The sequence below is a fragment of the Bombus terrestris genome, chromosome 12 (assembly GCF_910591885.1).
Source record: "Bombus terrestris chromosome 12, iyBomTerr1.2, whole genome shotgun sequence".
NCBI classification, from domain to species: Eukaryota; Metazoa; Arthropoda; class Insecta; order Hymenoptera; family Apidae; genus Bombus; species Bombus terrestris.
The window spans coordinates 11,086,311-11,106,318 of NC_063280.1; the positions used below are offsets into that span (position 1 = coordinate 11,086,311).

The 20,008-nt window shown below is 33.4% G+C and overlaps 1 protein-coding gene across 3 annotated transcripts; it reads left to right on the top strand.

Moving 5' to 3' along the window:
* Positions 1–65: 65 nt before the first annotated feature.
* On the top strand, positions 66–16,479 carry LOC100647939 (tyrosine aminotransferase). Of its 3 annotated transcripts, XM_048410847.1 has the most exons (13): positions 66–199; positions 282–443; positions 3,421–3,714; positions 4,701–4,805; positions 5,059–5,126; positions 9,467–9,625; positions 12,254–12,445; positions 12,977–13,059; positions 13,928–13,997; positions 14,422–14,550; positions 14,802–14,884; positions 15,308–15,416; positions 15,491–16,479. In XM_048410847.1, the coding sequence occupies exons 3-13, from the start codon at positions 3,573–3,575 to the stop codon at positions 15,650–15,652; spliced, it is 1,302 nt and encodes a 433-aa protein (XP_048266804.1). In that variant the 5' UTR covers positions 66–199; positions 282–443; positions 3,421–3,572; the 3' UTR covers positions 15,653–16,479. The 3 variants fall into 3 exon arrangements, with proteins under 3 accessions (XP_048266804.1, XP_048266803.1, XP_048266805.1); XM_048410846.1 differs by lacking the exons at positions 66–199; positions 282–443 and having other exon boundaries at positions 2,962–3,714; XM_048410848.1 differs by lacking the exons at positions 66–199; positions 282–443 and having other exon boundaries at positions 2,975–3,714; positions 14,802–14,885; positions 15,318–15,416.
* Positions 16,480–20,008: the final 3,529 nt, after the last annotated feature.

Genomic DNA, 20,008 nt, shown 5'->3' on the forward strand with positions numbered 1-20,008 from the left:
TTTTTAACCACGAGACTCTCACTGATGCGGCGATCAGAATATCGGAATGACGATTTTCCGACCAGAAATACGACGCGTCAGCGACGATGACGTGCATACGACCGATTACCGGGCCAGTGAATCGTTCGTTTCTACGCACAGCTGTTTTTCCAATTTCTTTTTTTCTCTTTTCTTTTCACACGCGCGACAACCACATCAGGTACAGGTGTCGCGAGTAAATCGCTTTCCTTTACGTCTCGTCCTCCCTATGATCATTGATTTTCATTGAATACCAATTACAGGCTTATGAGTCCGGAGGTGGATGTGAATCGTAATAGATATTCCGTTTCGCTGAAATAACAGAGACGCGTGTCATGTTTGCGTCGTGAATTGTGCATGAAGAATCGTACTCTTGATTGCCGCGTCGATTGTAATCGACAGCAGAACGTGGGAAATATTAATTGGTATGTAGTTGGCAATTGTACTAACATTTTTAGTTGTAATACGCGCAGACACGAAAGTGCTTGTACAATGGAAATGTATAAATACAAAATTTTACGTATTATTAAACATATTACACACAGACACATAAATGCAATCAGCACGTAACATGAAAGAAACGTCCTTAAATCTCGCGAAGGAGATTTTATCATTGGTACCAATATCTTATCGATCGAATAAGTTTAATGACGTCGACGTGCGTCGATGCGTTCAAGTGGCTGAAACGAATTACCAATTCAAATAACGAGTTGCCGGTTCTCAAAAACCGTGAAACTAGATCATTTTTAGTTGGTCCAGATTCTATGTATGTTTGTGCAAATTTCCGATTCTTCGTCGAACTTAATCAGATAGATAAATCAGATGTATAAAGCAAACGGCGGCGTCTGTGTAGTTTAAATTTCATTCTGCGATAAGATTCTGCGAACGAGAATTCAATAATCCATAGGATAATTTTCATTTGGTACTTTTTGTAGTGGGAAAACTTTTACAAATTAAGGAATACTTTATTTTGGTAGAATCAACGCATATGATTGTTCTTTATTTCATCGAGTATTACTTTCAAATGTCTAGTTATTATTACGTCATGATGTCGAAAACTTTCACCGCTGTCAGCTAATATTATCTTTTATCTACAATTTTAATTAAGTTCAAGAACAGGTATTTTGTTTAGTCGTAATTAATTAAATAGAAATAAAGATAGTTAGATCAAGTAAAAACGAAATGACACTCGAATTTTATCAGATTTAGTACTAAATTCAAATTTTCAAGTTCAGCAGTAAAACGTAAGTGAAGCTATAGGTAAATTAACTTACATTGTAATTGAAAAAATTCTAGTTTCGTCTATAACATGTCAAGCATCGGTATAAGACGAGTCAGAAATTGAAGGATGATGCTTCTAAAGGAAAAGCAACTGAAAGCTATATTTTAATTTGTAGAAAATCAAAATAAACGAAAGTAAACGTTTATACAAGAACCTCAAACGTAATATTCCAGCTCTCTGTAATATACGTCCACATCTAGCTCTGTGATTAAGTACCTACGTTTTATCAGGTTTGTTAGCATACGTTTGCATACATTAACAAACCTCCTGAATTATTTACAAAGGACAAAGTAGTCATTGACACAACGTGATAGCGTAAAAGATGCGAGACCGTGTGTTTCCACGGGACGTAGAAATTACGTTAGTTACCGAAAGTATGCGAAGGACGCTCGTATCGATAAACGATGTTAGGAATTTCGGTGGGGTCAGTGTATGTATCATAGTTCGAGAAGACGAGCCATAAAAACACAGAGACCTTGCTTCAACGCGTATACTGTTACTTCCAAATAGATTCGACATAAAATGTGTCAAACTCCTTAAGATACACTACGAAAGTTCCGATTCGTTTTCGTTATTGTTATAATACGAAAAATTACGAAAAATTACAATAAATAGTAAGGAATTCATTGAAAATGAGAATCCTAAAAATTGTTGATTTTGTTAAGTCAATAAAAGTATGGACAGAAATTTCAATGAATGTAATGTGTCACATTTATTTGATAAAAATATTTATTACATAGAAACTAATCGATCTATAATCTATTGTATTAAAATTAATTTTTTATAAATATCGAACAAATATAACACGATTTGCGATTATGGCAGGGTTACAGTAAATATGTTAGATAGGTACTACCTTTCTACACATTCCATGATTTTGAACGAAGATAAACATTCTAGCAGTATTTAATCCTCAAAGGTTCTAAAATAGGAATTTTAATTTTGCTACAATGTTTATTCGTCGGAGAAGTCGAGGTTGTGAAAAAACAGAATTACAACGTTCTTTCTAAATTTGATTTCAAAAGGAAGCAATTATATAGGAAATCTTCGCTGTTTCGCGTTATAATTTACGGATAAATATCGTACGTTTACAAACATAGATACGAAATACAAATGAAAATAGAATTAATTGGATATACATTGTACACGTGATATCTTTTATAACACATAGTGTTCACGAATATAAATTTTTATTATTCTTTGGCCATTATTTATTTTCCGCGGTATGCATATTCATTGTATAAAATCACACGAGATCGAATCATATACAGACAAAAAAAGGCGAATCGAAGAAGTAAAGCAAGAATATTATTCGCATCGCAAAGTTCGATCAGCAATCTCAGGAAGGCCAATCTCTCGATTGTTCGCGCGTGGCAACAAGATCACGACAGGAGAAAATGATCAACAAACACCGGCGATCTACGTAAGCAAAGAATTTAATTCGTTTTGAATAAAGTATGAAAATAGGTGTGGAGTCCAGTCGACCAATCCGACCGGTTCGATTCGTCCTCCATCCTACAGCGTACTTCTTCTATTTTCATAGCAATTAGTATTCGCTGCTTGTTTCCTCGAAATATGCAAGTTTACTCTGTAAATCGTTTCCCATTGAAGCTACTGTTTTCCAAACATCTATATCGAACGTGCTAGAGTATAATGGAAGCTGTTTCGGCTAAAGCTGCTTCGATTAAAATTTTAGATTGTTCGTTGATGAAAAATTTTCATGAACGTAGAAGCGGAATGGAATACTCCGTAAACCCTGCAACGTTCCAAGCTACGGCGTTAGAATTACATATATTTTCTGTTTCAAGACGCGAGAGGATTTACTCGTCGCATGACTTGATATTTCGCTGATAGAAATACATTGCTAAACACGTGAGATCTGGTAATGTCTAATGATGAAACTACAAGAGCGATCTACGTAAACACAGAACCGATTTAAATTAATTACGAAAGAAGGTGTGGAATCTAGCCGACTAATCCGACCGGTTCGTTCGTTTCCCAGCCTACAGTGGAACATTTCGATTATATGACAGACCAGAGAACAGATTTCCTCTCACGATCAGTGATGGAACACTGTTTGATCAAGGATTATCGTTCGCCGATCTTTCGATCTCTTCTAGATAAGAAAACTTCAACGACTGAAATTCGTTCAACATTGCTGGTACATTTTAACAACTCGTGAACGTTTGACGACGTGGTGAATTTTGAAGTGTTGTTAAGGGATACGAAGGAGGGGATTTTGTTCGGGGGTTTCGAAATTTCCAAGTTGGAGATGTCGACGCCGGTATATCGCCACCAATGGAACGTTCAGGCGTCAGATATCGCGAGGAGAACGCACAACCCCATAAGATCCATCGTGGAATGTCTGGTGGTCGAACCTAATCCTGCTAAGTCCATGATCTCGTTATCCATCGGTGAGGTTTTCCTTTATACACAGTTTATTTCTCGCCTGTCATTTTAAGCGGAAGATTAGTCGAGTTGCTTTGAAATCGAGTAACTCGTCTGCGTACAAATAATTTCTGATCTAATTTCCAATCGAGCAAACTGACAAGATAACGTTAATAAAGTGTTTCAAATTATTTGAAGTAATAACTGTTTGGTTTGCACGCAGAAGACATTAGAAAAAGAGCACGAAACAGAGACAGATAATAGTTTTTAAATTACGAGTTTCTGGGATTGGAAAAGGAATCTCGTGAGACCGGATAATTTCGTGTTCCGCGCTTATCGTGGTCTTGTTCGCGTGTAATTAGTTCGTTTGTTCCTTTTTGCTATCTCGTTTAATAACAGAATTGTGAGCCATTTTAAACTGTCCGTAACGTTTGTAAATTTGCAAGAGAGAAGTTAAGATAATTGATTTCTTCGTTTTGCATTTTATATACGTATGAATATATTTTGTTTTCTTCGACGATGATTCGAAAAAGAAGAAAAATATTTTGAATCACGTTGGATGATCACCTGTAGCTTTTCATAGAAAAAACTATTTAAATTTAGAATTGGCAACAGGAAGTTTAATGAGTACGCTCTGAGTAGTTTAATCAACAGAATATGTTTTATAATTATTTTATTTTTACGTTAATGAAACATCTACTCGAAGAAAATGTTTAAATGTTTATTATTTATGTATCAAATATATAGAAATTGATTATATTTAGAGGTAATTGATAAAGTAGTTTAAAAAGTTTAATAACAAAATTTATGCGAAGCACTTCCTCGCGTAGCTTGAACAATTTATCACGTACGGTTGCCTATTCCCAAATTTAGTATGCTTCGTTTATATCGATAAAATCGGAAATTCGGAATCGTCGTTGATCGATTGTTTGGATCGAATGATTATAATTATTTTATCATTAAACTCAATCAATAATTTAAAGTATTTTACCAAGAAGTTCTCTATTTTTAGGTGATCCAACTACTTTTGGAAATTTAAAACCACCCAAAGAAGTAATCGATGCCGTTCAACAAAGTCTCGTTTCCCAATTATATAATGGATACGCACCTAGTACAGGTACTAATAATAAATTAATAATTCAATAGAAAGAAATTGTACTAACATGAGTAAAGTTTACCGCTGACTAAATAAACGTAGATGATAATCTAGTTCGTAAGGAGAAAATGAGAAACTAAATGACATTAATGATACATACCCCGATTGATAAAATATTTTATTTATCGTCTGTTATAAAATTATCGTTTGAATCAATCTTTAAATTCGGTTCCGATTTATCTTTTAAATAATTAACTAGACAATATTATTCTAGGTTACCAAAGCGCAAGGGAAGCTGTAGCGGAATATAGTTCCAGCGAATTCGTAAAAGTGGATGCTAAGGTAAATTCTTAATCGTTAAAACCACGATCTATTGAAATTGATTAAGAAATCAAAATTAATTGATAAAATGATGTACAATTGTCCCCTTTCTTTGTCGTTGATAATCGTATTGTCGATGCGATGTTGATCTTCAGATGAAAAAAAAAAAAAAAAGGAATAATATCCCAGAAATAAGCAAAATACATAATTTTCCGTTGAAAGATTAATTATTTCGCAAATAGAAAACTCTGACTGAATTTAAAGCCAATACTTTGTACCGTTGATTATGTATAATTTCAATCTTCGTCATTTTCCAACGACACAAAATGTTGGATTCGATAAACAGTCGCTGTTAATAACGTTTGAAATTTTGATACGTCACTTAAGAGTCACGATTGATATACATTTTTCGATTAACTTTTTCCATCAACGAGACGGAGGACAGCTATCGATGTTAAAACTCCGTTTGTTATTGCCTTACAAATACGTAAATGGCAATTATTTTTGTTCAATGTTTAATAAAAACATTCCTGGCGTTCACGTCAAGTTTATTGCAAAATACAATAAAGCATTATTAAATGTTTAATGAAGGATAGAATTTCATTTCCAGACTTTTAATTTGCAAACTAATTTTTTGTGATAATTATTGGACGTTTTCTAGCAAAGATGAATATTCTAATTCCCCGTTCTTTGGCCCCTTATTAACAATTTTTTTATGCATAACTCTGTATATCGCTTTACCTTTGTCCGAATGTTCTGTTTAATATATGTATTTGAAATACGAAATGAAAGTACATGCGGTGCGTGAGCGACGGTATGACATACTTTGAGATATAATTTATACGGAAATATCGAGTGCGGAATTAAATTTGTAGCAAATTGTAATATATTAAAAACGGTTTATTATCATAAATTCCGTGCATGTTTCTAAAGAGACTAATTACCTACGTTTTGTGACAGTTTTTGTAAAAAAGCACGATAACAATCTGACTTACGGCGAATGCATATTTAATAGTTTGAAATACTCTACAGTAACCTTAGTATGTACAAATACCTGTCAAAATTATTGAACGTATAAAAAGTATGATAAAGAACGTTACTTACAAGAAAAACCATCTAATCGATGAACCTCGTAGAGTTGCGATTTTTATGCGGTTCGATAAAGTATGTTACAAGTAGTTCATAAAAGTGTTAAACAAAAAGTGAACTTGACAATTTTTCTGAAATTGTTACTGACGAGAGTTTTTATGACTTTATCTATTAAAATATCTTTGCACGAATCTGTTTCTCTAACATAATAATACTTGATCGTGACAAAATCAGTTCCTATTACTAATAAGAAAGAAAAAGACAACGATATAGGAAAAATTGAATGCTGGTAAAGAAAACGCAGAAGCATCTGGTTATTCCATATTGTTATCGATCTGTAGAGAACTGTGCTACTGAAAGCCGCGTTGCATACAGATTACTTCCGGCTACGCCTTGTTTTGCATACGCAAATAAATCATGTGTATTAATTACATTCGAAGTCTGATTAATTGCCCTATTTGATGAATTATTTGGATAACATTTTAGAGAACATGCATATCCATATAAATTATGTTCCTCGATCGACAGGTTTAACATTAACACTGAAACTTTGAAATGGAAATATCGAAATATCAGATGCATTGCATTTTCATTATGTATCGCATTTGATTTTGTTAATTTATTAGTTAAGTATAATTAATTATTCTTCACTGACTGTATTCATTCCTTCTCTTTACCATAGTATTTTTTTAAGTCGAACACGATCGAATTGAGCATGAAGCTTAAATGTCACGATGTCACAGAAGTAGCCAACGATTTTGCGACCGTGACGCCTAGCATATTCTCTCGTTCTTTGTGCAATCGTGGACGAACGTTCAAAAATTACCCTAAGCGTATTTAAACTTTTTAAAGAAATCTTAATGATTTGTCAGGATTTTGCTTTCCCCTTTTTCCCTTACACAACGAATAATCGAATCGTCCAATTAGGTTTCCAACTTAATATACAATTTTCCATACAGATGCGATCGAGCTCCGTATATTTTCAATCTTCCAGAAGATGTTTCGATTCGAATTAGCTCGACCTGTAACCAGGCGCTTATAGAAACTTGTTCATCTGCAGGCACATCGTGTCCGCTCTCTTTCTGTGTGTATTCATTCGTTGTTTGCGTGCACGTGTATACGATATCTAGTTAAACCGCCAGTTGATCGGAACTGCCGACGAAGTTTGCTGGGAAAACCGAATTTCCCTGCACGATCGGCCGCAAACTAGAAACCACGTTCTCTAAAAGAAGAAATATCATCAATTAACTACGAACTGTCCGGCATCTACGGTTCTCGATACAATCACGAGAAAATCAATAGAATCTCTTCGCTTCACCGTTCCGTTCAAACAATCGTTTTTCCGATCAATGAATTTTTCTCGTTTGCTTTATCGTTTTTGTATGGTCAACGTATCATAGTTTCTAGATTCTAGCTAAAAAATTTTTATTTATTTATCTATTTATTTATTTATTCATTTAGATAGCATGTGCTTTTCTGTTCATCTTTCAGGAGGTATTTTCGTTGCGTTATTGCCATAAATCTTTGTTACTATTTGTTACATTTTCTTTTTAATTTCTTAACTTAATTTCCATCGAATCGATTTCATAATTGCTCGCGTGCGTCGTATTTCGTAATATTCGCGAAGCCTGGTGCTTTCTACTTTATCCTTGCATATTTAGCATCTTCGTATTTATTATTCATGCAGCAAAATGTAGAATCATTTAACTTTCGCTATTAAAGGACACTAGACAAAAATTGGTGTATTATCAAATGTCAGATTCATACTCACACATGAAAATATATTTTAAATTTCCTTCCGAAGGATAAATTTTCCTTTTTAATATCGTCCGATGAATGATTTTCAATATGCATAAGTAAAAGTCGAAAATAAATCAATGCGACGTTTCGTTGAAAAATTAAACAATCCATCACGATTGTAAAGATCAAATTTATTCTCACATACACGGTACTGGAAAGTACTTTTATGTGTATAACAAATTTAATATTCGTAGTTCGATATTTCGCATCATTGTAAATGGAAAGTATTGAAAATATAAAACGAAGCAAAATTAATAATTTTTACGTAAATGAAAAATATCTACCTTGTGAATTCCTTTAGAGAAGAAAGATAAAGGGATTAAACAACTTGTTATTAAATTTAATAATTGATATTTTTTATCCTCGTTATGCAACAAAAAAAAAAAAAGAAAAAAGTTCACAGATTTAAAAGTAATGTATTATCAGGACTGTGATATCATCGTGAAAATCTAAAATAAAGCTCACCATTTCGAAACCCGAACAGAATCGATATTGTTGCAAAAAAAATGTTCATAAAGCAAGGAACATTCCCCTTGTGCTGCGAAAATTGTAATGTATGGCATGCAATGAATCTGCTATTAGCTTTATTCACTGCGCCCCCAGGAAATGGACGTCGGAAAAACGACGAGAATCGAGCTTTTTCACAGTTTTAAAGATTTCATGTGCATCGAACGTTTAATTAATGTATGCCTGCAGAACTATAGGCGAAAATTCTTCCCATTTTCTTCGCTAGCATAATTCATATAGGAAAATATATTTAGAAATATAAATACATCCCAAACTTGTATTTTTATAGACGTGTATTTTTACTTTCATCTTAAATTATTAATTTCGTACGGCAGAATTAAATTTTTCATAGATCAGCTACCACCGGATTCCTTTTTTCAAATAGATTTTAACGTCGCGTTAATTGCACGGATAGTGACTTACGAAAGCAGTTGAACGCTTACCACTGAAAGCTTTTATGTGTTACATAAAAGATTGTAAAACTTCATTAGTATCGTAATGATACATAACTTTATCCGATGATATTAGTAAAATTTGAAACTAGTCTGAAAATGTAGTTAGAAGCTGCAAGATATTATTTACTACAAACTTGTACATATTTTGTTAAAAATTAGCACATAGCAGAATAGCGATTTTAAACACATACATATGTATCGAAGATGGTTTTATCGAATATCGAGGTTTATTAATATAACGGATAATCGACCGTTTAAATAGTTTTTGAACCTCCATGAATTATATATACATACTTGTATTAAATATCTTGCAGCTTCTGTATACATTTTTAGATTTGTTTAAAAATTCCTCGTGTACAGGTTGACCAGAGTGGAAAAAGACCACGATATACGATTTCTACAGCAAATTAGTTTATAGCAAATTAATTGGCTTTAGTCACAAATTTATTAGGAAGATAGTTTTCAAACGGAATGCTAATTCTCGGTCCTTTGAATTCTCTCTTTTTTCAGGATGTAATTTTATGCAGCGGATGCTCCTGCGCTCTCGACCTCTGTATAACAGCGTTAGCACGAAGGGGGCAAAATATTCTGATACCGCGACCCGGTTTCTCGATCTATCGAACACTTGCAGAAGGTCTTGGTATCAACGTAAAATCCTATGAGTTACGCGTAAGTATAAACGTATCTCGAAAGTTCACCAATATTCTCGCATCTGCATTTTAGTACCAGCATTTTACCTGATATCGATGACAACGTTTTTCTATAAAGAAAAATTTATTATTTCCATGCCCTTTCTTTTACATTCTTTATTTAATCGATATGTTTATGTTATACCAATGATATATATTTTTCTTATCCAATCATACATTTTGTTCAAAATACGCAAAGTTTAACAGCTGCAAATATCAATCTCATTACAGTCACATGTTTACTTTTAGAAATCTATGTAATCGCATCATAATATTTTGCTATATAGGTACGATGATGATTATAAAGACTAAAATTCTTGTAATTCGATTTATCCGTAAAAAAATAAGCAAGTGCCCACGTACTTTTGAAAAGTAGCGTATACACGTATCTCGATTTGAAAAAAACGGTAAAATGTTAAACTTCGTGGTAATAACGAGGTCTTTCCCGCCGTTCCTTTGTCTCCTTTGCCGCGAATTTTAATGCCTCCCCACTCGGCCAGACAGCGCAGCGTGGACTATTTTACCACAGAGAAGTAATTAAAACCACGGTACCGTAACTCTTCGTGCTCTAGCAGGGAGAGTAAGAGAGAGAAAGAGAGAGAGAAAGAAAGAGGGGGAAAGATTGTGGGTTATAATGCAGAAGTTGAGGTGGATTATCCGTATGTAAGGTGGCCCGTATGCGCGTAACTTTCGGTACACGAACTTTCCATTTGTCACGTGCTGATGAAAAATTAATTCGCGATACGCGATCTTCTTTCGGGATCATTATTGAATGTCAAGGTTCGTATTAATTTTTGAACGATTCCCGTTTCGCTTCAGTGTCTTCTACACGAACGCTTTCTGAATGTTTTAAAAGAGGAAGCTGAGAAATTATTGATTTTGGAAGTTCTTGAAATATTAGACTTTTCCTGCATAATAGTTTACCAACTAATGGTATAAGCAAGAAAAGCAATTGCTGTTGATAATTTCTACTTTATGACTTGCAAAGCTTCATTAATAATACTACGTAGTTCTGTTGTGCAAGTGTACCGTGTGACTTTAAAATACTAAAAAGATAACTAAAGTTGCGACAGTTTGATCATATTTATTAACAAACGATGTATTTGTTGTTTTAATTTTTTCGAGTTTTCGAATGCTTCTGTATATGAACAACAGAGCTTCGAATAAAGAAATTTCAAGATTCAATAGAATTATAGAAATTAAGAAACGCAAGATATTGAAGTTATGAACTCGGAAATTCAATACATTCCCTTCTCTTTTTCAATTTACGAGTGTAGCAACAATTTGTTTTCGAATGTCAGATATAGAATATTTTAGCAAAGCAGGATGAAATTTCTCCAAGTGTACGCGAAATACACAATTAATACCGTAAACAAGATTAAAATCGATAGTTCATAACACTTTCGTGCAACGTATAATAACTTATTTTTTAATACATCATTGTCAAAGATTGAGTTGTGCATAACAAGTTCTGGTACTTGCGGCTTATCGTATTGCATGGTCCATGCCATTTTCTGTGACTTATAAGCCCACACATAAGTATTGATCCAGCTACCATACGTATACTGGGTGCCCTGAAAATATTTATGATCGCGCAGAAAAAATAAATAATTTTTCAAACAAGATTGTAAACTGGAAATTCCAGCTGTAAACGTTACGCAACTAAAAAGAGTATACATGATCATGCATTCTGGATGATTTATAAATACACAATTTGAAATAATTTAATTGAATAGTCATAAGCTTATATATATAAAATATATATCAGAACTAGAAGTCTATGATATATTACTCGTTCTCTTAAAATTTCTTTTAAAGTTCCTTTAAAATGAATTTTTGAAAAGATCATCGAAAGTTCCAGCTCCATCGTAATATATCGTGAAGCGACGAATATAAAAAAATTAGAAACAACTGCGTAGTTTTGCGAAATATGTTGAAACCTACAGTTTTTGGGCGTTCGCGAAATGCTGAAATAATATTTGCATATTTCGTTGCGTGCCGCTATGTTGTGTCGGAACAGGTTGTTTCTTTCTTTTTTTTGTTACTTCGTGTGTTGAAGACATACTAGTACTTAACGTGAACACGTACTTACGTAGTATGTATCGCGAGAAAATAGCGTAAGAGGTTGCTGTGATAAATCGGGGTACTTAAACTTATTGCTTGCAATACTGTTCTAGCAGCCATTAACTTGGAAAACCTATAAAAATGTGTTATATAGTGGTATCATAAATCGTTTCATTTGCTTTAACGTCCGCCATAGTTATTAATAACCCATCGAATCTTACAGAAAATTAGCTAAAGTAATTAAAAGTTTGCGAAAGAAAGCAACAACTTAATTCTAACGAAGAAAAATTACGTTTCAAAGCGGTATACTTAACTAAATATAATACGAAAATGCTACTACACGATGAATTTGTATAAATATATTTCCTTCCTATTTTGTATACCGAATATATCACAGCTTTGTCTACGAAAAGAGTTCTATTTTACTTTTCTAAAATTTACTAAAATTATATGCATAATGAATAATCGAATTATACGTTATTACGTCATAGGAAAATATTTTCCGCGGAGGAACTCGGTTAACTTCGGTTATTCACATTTCTAGCCTGAACTCGGCTGGGAGATCGATCTGGACAACTTGGAATCACAGATCGACGAATTCACCGCGGCGATCATTATAAACAATCCTTCGAACCCGTGCGGTTCCGTATTTAGCAAGGATCACACACTCGACATTCTCGACGTAGCCGCTCGTTACTACATACCAATTATTGCCGATGAAATTTACGAGCATATGGTACGTGATTAACATACGTATACATACAGCCCTTATAGTTTCATTTTATAATGAAATTATATAAATTATAATAAAGTAGTATATATACGTTTAAACTCAATTCGAGTCAACCTATAAGTTACCCATTGAACGTTGTTTTGATATTGAACGTCATATAATTAATATTCTACAAATCTATAGCTAATATTAAGTAACATTAAGTAGATGAGCTTTGTATGGTTCATTTTATTAAAATTTTTTTATTTCTAGAATTTTAAAGTTATTGAATCTTGTCATACTATAAAGTAGAAATCGCTTAATTTGATTTTCAAGTTTTCATTTTTAATTCCGATTTGTTAAATGCATTTTACCATAGTTCACGTTAGGAAGAATCAATTTAACGAACAAGTCAAGTGCTTCTTCGATAACAACCGTTGCTTCATAAAAGTCTTGTTTAATTTTCTGCAGGGTACCAAAAATCTTGTACCATGTTTACCATGCCGCATTTAAAAAATTTACTACATTTCTTTTATCGTTATTTTGTCTTACCAGGTGTTCCCAGGACGGACTTTCCATTCGTTAGCATCTTTGTCGAAGGAAGTTCCTATTTTGTCATGTAGCGGCTTGACGAAGAGGTACGCAAAAATCAACTTTGAAAACTTAGCGTGTCATGATCGCGTCGCTTGGATATTTTCATTCCTTCAAATACATTCGTGAAGTTTTTACGCGGGACGTTTTACAGCGGTTTACGGCTACATTCCATATACATAATTGCACGAGCATCGTGGAATCAATATTACAGCGAATTCTTGGTGGTCAAGCGGGAAGTTTTGTGGCGGCGAATGTTCGCACGCAACCTGGACACCGATGCTCGTTGCTTCCTATTTTAAAAATAGTTTCATCGCGAAAAGGTTGGAATATATTCGAAATATAGATAAAAAATATTATCTGACAAATTTCTGATAAATTATTATTATCCAAAAGCTTGAATTTACTTCGAATTGAATAGTAATTTAATTTTTCGCTACTCATTTTCATTTGTCGTCCGTCTTAAAGAAGGAATTTATTGTCAATAAATTTTCTAATTGTTCTTTCGATACCAGTTTCAATTGTACCTTTGAAATTCGTAAATTACTCTCTGAAAAAAAGGAATCGTAGATCTATTGTAAGGATATAGATATTAAGTGTATTTTTTAATCAAATAATAGAATTATTACGATTTTTATTTATTTATAGCTAATATTAAAAACTAGGATAAAAATTTCCAGGACGATTTACTCAATTCACCATTTTGTTTTATGGTCCCTTTTTCGAGAAAACTTCCCAATTATAATTTAAATATAAATCTTAATGTAAGATTATAGACCAGCGGTATATCATTCTCTGTGCTTTCTGCTTGATTATTATCATGTAGCGATGTGACTCGGAGCATGCACTAGTAATAATCGAGTTACAACAATGGACGCATTACCAGGTAAACGGTAATCTTCACCGATGTTTCAGATTTTTAGTGCCCGGCTGGCGTATGGGCTGGATAATCATTCACGATCGTCAAAACGTGCTGGAGAAGGAGGTGGGTAATTGCACGATACGCTATATACGGGAAAGCTTGAAAATAATTGCTTCTCCGTTCGTATTGTTTCCGTAACAAGAACGACCAGATCTGTTTCTGCGCCGTGCCTTATCGCGTTTGGATTAAATTTCGTTGATTAAATTTTATCCCATCGTTAAAGTTCTCCACTTGGCACCGTTCACCGTTCACCTCAACTTTGCTCGAGTCTTACTTTCGTGTTGAGGAAAAAAAGAGAAAAAAAAAAGAATGAAAGAAAGAACGAAGGAAATCGAAGAAATCAACGAGTCGAGCAAAGGATGAGACTGTTAGCTCCAGCAAAATTTTACTTTCGAAGAACTTTAATTCGTACTTTTCTTTCTTATAAGAATTTTCAATTGTATAATGTGCGATATATTGTATTACTTTCTCTTATTCTCTCATGTAGATAAGGAAAGCGCTTCATTGCCTAAGTCAGCGAATTATCGGCAGCAACACGCTTATTCAAGGTGCGTTGCCTACTATTCTGAAGAACACGCCACAGGAATTTTACGATGGCGTCGTTAGAATGTTGCATGTACGTTTTTGTTATCTTAAGTACCTTTTAGAAATTTATGCAAACTTGAAAATCGTGAGGGTCATATTTCAAGTGGGATATTTACGAATATAACAAAATTTAAATTAAACGGGACATTAATTAATTAATCTGTTAAACCGGGGAAGAGTTAACACGTTACGCGAATGTTTAATTTCCTGGATATAACTACATATTCTTTTCTTTATAAATTTGCCACGATATAATAATTAAATTTTCATTTTCGTTTTTAGGATCACTCGAAAACGGCGTACAACTGTGTGTCGAAGATCTCAGGATTGAAACCAATAATGCCCGACGGAGCAATGTACATGATGGTAATTATCTAATCTGTGTTAATAGTTTCTCTGTCTATGTCTGGCGATATAAATACAAAGGGAAGTAAAGTAAGAGAAGTAACGGAGAACGTAACAATTCCTAAAACAAAATGTATCCAAATCTACTATAAATCAAAGTGTAAATCTAATTTGCTCTACTTACAGTTTCCAATAATAAGTTTGAGAAGTAGACCATGCGCGACATGTTATGTAATGTATATGAATAATGAAATTCCAAAGTTTCTAAACAGTACCTTATTTACCGCTATTAAACTCGATTACAAGGCGATTCGATTGAAATTGCCATCCGTGTAAATATTTCGTGTAATTAGGTGAAAATCAGACGCGATTTAAACGTTAAGGTAAACACACCGACGTTAAGGGTAGCAGATCGCAATTTACTGACTATAAATTATCCTATCGGTCCCCCAGGTTTACATAGATCTACCTTGTTTTCCGGAATTTAATTCCGACCTCGAATTCGTGCAACGATTGCTAATGGAGGAGTCTGTGTTTTGCCTTCCTGGCCAGGTACGTCCTATAAATCGAGCTCTCGTTCGACTGGACGTTTTCGTCGATTAAGCGCTTCTCAATTCTTTTCACAGTGCTTCGATTATCCGTCGTACATGAGGCTGGTCATCACGGTGCCCATAGATATGTTGGAGGAGGCTTGTCAGAGAATACAGGAATTCTGCGAGAGGCATCACTACAAAACGGCTGAAGATACGCAAAGAAGCAACTTAATTGCTGCGGAAATTCCATATTAAAGAGTATATGTGATTTAGTTAATTTCGTTGTCTTATTATTTATGTTACGTTGCGTTGGTGCATAGGTATGCACTGAAATGTCATTCTTTTCAAATAATATATTCATTACACGTAGTTTCCATGAAACATGATACGTTTAATAGAAATATAATAATTTCCATATGATTCGATACATTTTTCCAATCAATATCTGTATTTTGCCATCTCGGATCGTCAGCAAACTTAAGTATTTTATAAGTATTATATCAAGTCGTTAAGTAATATTTATAAGTATAGATGATAGCTTATTTCTCGATGTTTAATACATAATTTCCAGTATAATTTAATATAATTTTAAGTTTTTATAGGTATAGAAGATAATTTAATCGTTATAGAAATTCTTTATAAAATATCGAATTTATTTGTATAAGTATACTGTTATTTATACTGTATAATAATCCATTGAGGTAATAAACTTCAAAATTTCGTAAACGATGTTACTTTAAAATAAGAATAATTAAGAAATATTTAATCAATCTCATTTGCAATTAATGACGGTGGTACAAATCAAGGATTAAATCAGAAAGATACGAGTCATGTTCGTGATGATGTCTTGTTTTAACCTGAATAGTAATTCCAATTTATAAAATTAACGATTGCCGGTCACGAATTATGTATGACATTAATAAATATTCTATATGTGTCACAATATTTAAACTAACGCTGAGAATGAGACGTGACTATCAAAACGAGTTATAAAAGATAAAAGAATTTTGTAGATTTTCAATAAACGTCAAGTGAAAATATAAGAAAAATTTTAAATAATAAAAGATTTGCCTGGTTTCCAACTTTGGTTGTCATTAATTTTCTAAAAATTAGCATAAAATTTACCTACTCGTAATTTCTTTCACGTCCAATGAACTATAAAATTGATTATAGAAAAGATAACACTTAGCATAAAATTTACCTACTCGTAATTTCTTTGACGTCCAATGAACTATAGTATTGATTATAGAAATTATAACACTTTTGATTTTACATTTCCTTATACGTATATTTTTAATAAACACCTTGTAAAAGATACGAAACTTCTTTCTGAGCTCAACAATATTTTCTAAATTTTATGGAACAATTTGAGGTGAATATTAAACGTGTCGATTCGTTTAATAAAGAGACGATAAAATTGTAATAGCCAATTATATTAAAATCACTGTAAGTACAAATACAGAAATAGTGTACACTGTCGTAATCGTCGCTCGCTTGAATCAATCGAACTCCTCTACTAGCTAATTATTCTACTATTGAACTGTCCTAAAGACCACATTCGTCTATTTATAACTACAGTTGTTATTATAAAAAGATCAAATGTAATTCTGGTTCGTTTACCTTTGAACCTAGCAAACCAAAACAACGTTAGTATTCCAAGGCACAATAATATGAGTCTCTCGCGATTCAAATCTTCCGTTGCCTCACGTGCCGCTACAAGCTAGAATACAATTTCTCTACTTAGATAAAATAACTAGATGACGACAAAATGAATACAATACTACTTACGTTTACACGGTTTTATCGGATCCAGCTGCGACTCCTAATGTACATCAATATCTCATTAACCTGCACATTGTGACTTCTAATTTCTACACGCGGAATTTCCGATAAGCTTTGTACACGCGTTTATCTATACAAGCCGATGATCTAATTAATTTCCATTTCGCGCGCGTGTACGTTAAAGTTTACCCCCTGTCAGTGTGTCGCTAAACACGTGAATTCCGGTTAATGCCGCGACGAAACGTTTCCGCTGGAAATTCGATTGCGAACCGCGTTAAACAATGATGTCGTGCTCCCCGTCTTTAACATAATAATCGAATACATCAAACTCACTCTGCAGAATTCATCGAATCAGTATTTTACTCGCGAACTGTCTGCCATCGTATCACGTTTGCTTCGAAATTTCCACGACATAAAAACGTTTGCAATGAAAGCGCATTCATCCTGATTCGTGAACACGTTGATAATTAAAACAAACGACGAAAGGGACGAGCAATCGGCCAAAGCGATTTGCCACGGAATGAAATTTCCCAAAAGGGTTTTTCCTCAATTTAGACCAATGAGTGTTTATTTATGGCTATTCCACTCTGCTCGAATCGAATTCCCCTGAAATTTTTCTCGTTCCATCGCCAGTGTCGGATCGTATAAAAATGCGTTGACGATTGTGAAAATGGCACGAGTTGATCCCTAATTGGTGTTGTCAATCTACTGTTAAAATTTTGCATTCGTTGGATGGATATTATTCGCTACAGATTTTCCTAAAGAATAGGGAACAGTCGTTTTGACGAATATGAGCAGAACGAATAATATATTAAAATAGATGGAATATACAGTTTAGTTATATTGAATAGTTTAATCGTTATAGAATAGCTTTTTCGATTCAGTTCAGTAATAAATTATAAATAAATTATCACACACAAGCGCGCAAATTTATGTAAATATGTAATCATTATTCGTTTTCCTTATCATCCTACCCATTATTCATGTTTTTTAATCGGTGAGATAATAACGATGAATTTTAATTCTCTGTCCACTTTGTATAGCATGTCAAACATCCATTAAAGTCTTTCTTGTTGCACGAGCTTATAGAACACACCTTGAAATTGTCGAACTCCGATTAGGAATTACTAGGCATATCATCCTGCGAAGGGTAATTCGGAAAATATAGGAGTCTCTCTCGTATTTCGTGTTTCACGCGAGCAGAGGTGGTTATATTTTCGTTGAAGACTCCATTGTAACGCGGAACGCTAACGAGCACATACAGCCGGCATATTACGAGACCACCAACATGCATCGTTATTCAAGTTGCGTGATATTGACGATCGCGTTTGGACCATTGCAAATAGTTTATGTTGTCGAACAAATAAGGTATAGGTGTGTTACATTTTCTTATAATCTGTACTCTATATAGACAAGAATACTTTCATTTTACAAAAGCGTATAGTCATTCGAAATAATTGCATGTGCATATTTCAAATTAAATTAAGTTCTTAAAGTTAGAATACGCAGAGTAAAATTTTAATCTACAGTAATTTTTGGTTCAATTATTCAAACAAAAGAAACAAAAATGAAATAATGATAGATGGAAAGATTTGATAAACAAACGAGGATAATTAAATAGAATATTTACTAAGTAAAATAATATTCAAATAATATTTATCAATTAAGTAAATATTTCGGGATATAACTAAGGCAACGTAATTATTCTATATTGTCGCATCATAATTGAGGAGCGTATTTTACTCCTCATGTATGTAAATTCCATTCTATATTAAATTAACATGTAGTCGTAAAATGCTATGATATTAAAACTCGAAATGTTAAATGTTGTTAATGCATACATTTTTTTAGAAATGTACGAGTTTCTCAAAAGCTTGTTTATTAAGTAACAACTTAAAGCATTTGGTGATGTTTGCGCTGGCATTGTTCGCACCATGAATTAATCAAAATTAATGTCTAAGTTCGTCCGGGAAATCAATTTACATGTAATTACCTATCTGAGCTTGCCAATCTTCTTAATTGAAGAGCCCTCTGTGAGCAGGAAACATAGATATTTGGGATAGCTGACGTAGCGTTGATGAAGGAGTATAGAAGGAGGGATATGTTTTCCGGTTTGCTGCATCCCAATCCACATCGTAAGCATAGATACACATTGGATTATAGTCGAGACAGTTGAAGATTGTACAAGTAACTTAGATTATTTTCTAATTTCAAAAGCGCGAATTTTGTTCTCTTTCAATTTTAGAAAGTGCTCGTTTAGATAAAGAAGAAAGATATATGTTTAATTATAATATAAGTTTTCAAAGCTAGGCTTGAAGTTAAATGTTTATGTAATGTAACGTTTTGGAACATATTTCGAATATTTGTTATCTCATCTCTCTTTGCATGGGTTTACGAGGTCAAGTAGAGTTAGAACTCGGTATTCTCGTTGATAGCCTGAATCCCAGGGTATATTGTATATGGTAGAGGGTGGTTAGAATTAGAGACTGTCGAACGAGACTCTTGTGTATTCGCCACTCTGTGGCGAAACTTGACAATTAGCATCGTCTACCAACTATAATTCTTTATACATTTGAGGCATTTGCAGTCCAACCTAAATTTACAAAATTTTTTTTGATATATAAAGTATGGAATGAATTGGAAGTGCTAATATAAAGATATATGTAGATTGTACAGATTAAACCACTGTACGAGTTTCTTTCGTCACAAAATGATATTAAAATAAAAAGGAAAATCTACAAAAATCTACTTATGTGCTTTTCTTGTAATCATCGAATGCAAAAGATACTTAAAAAATTCATAGATCCTTCGTCATCTATCTACCTAAAA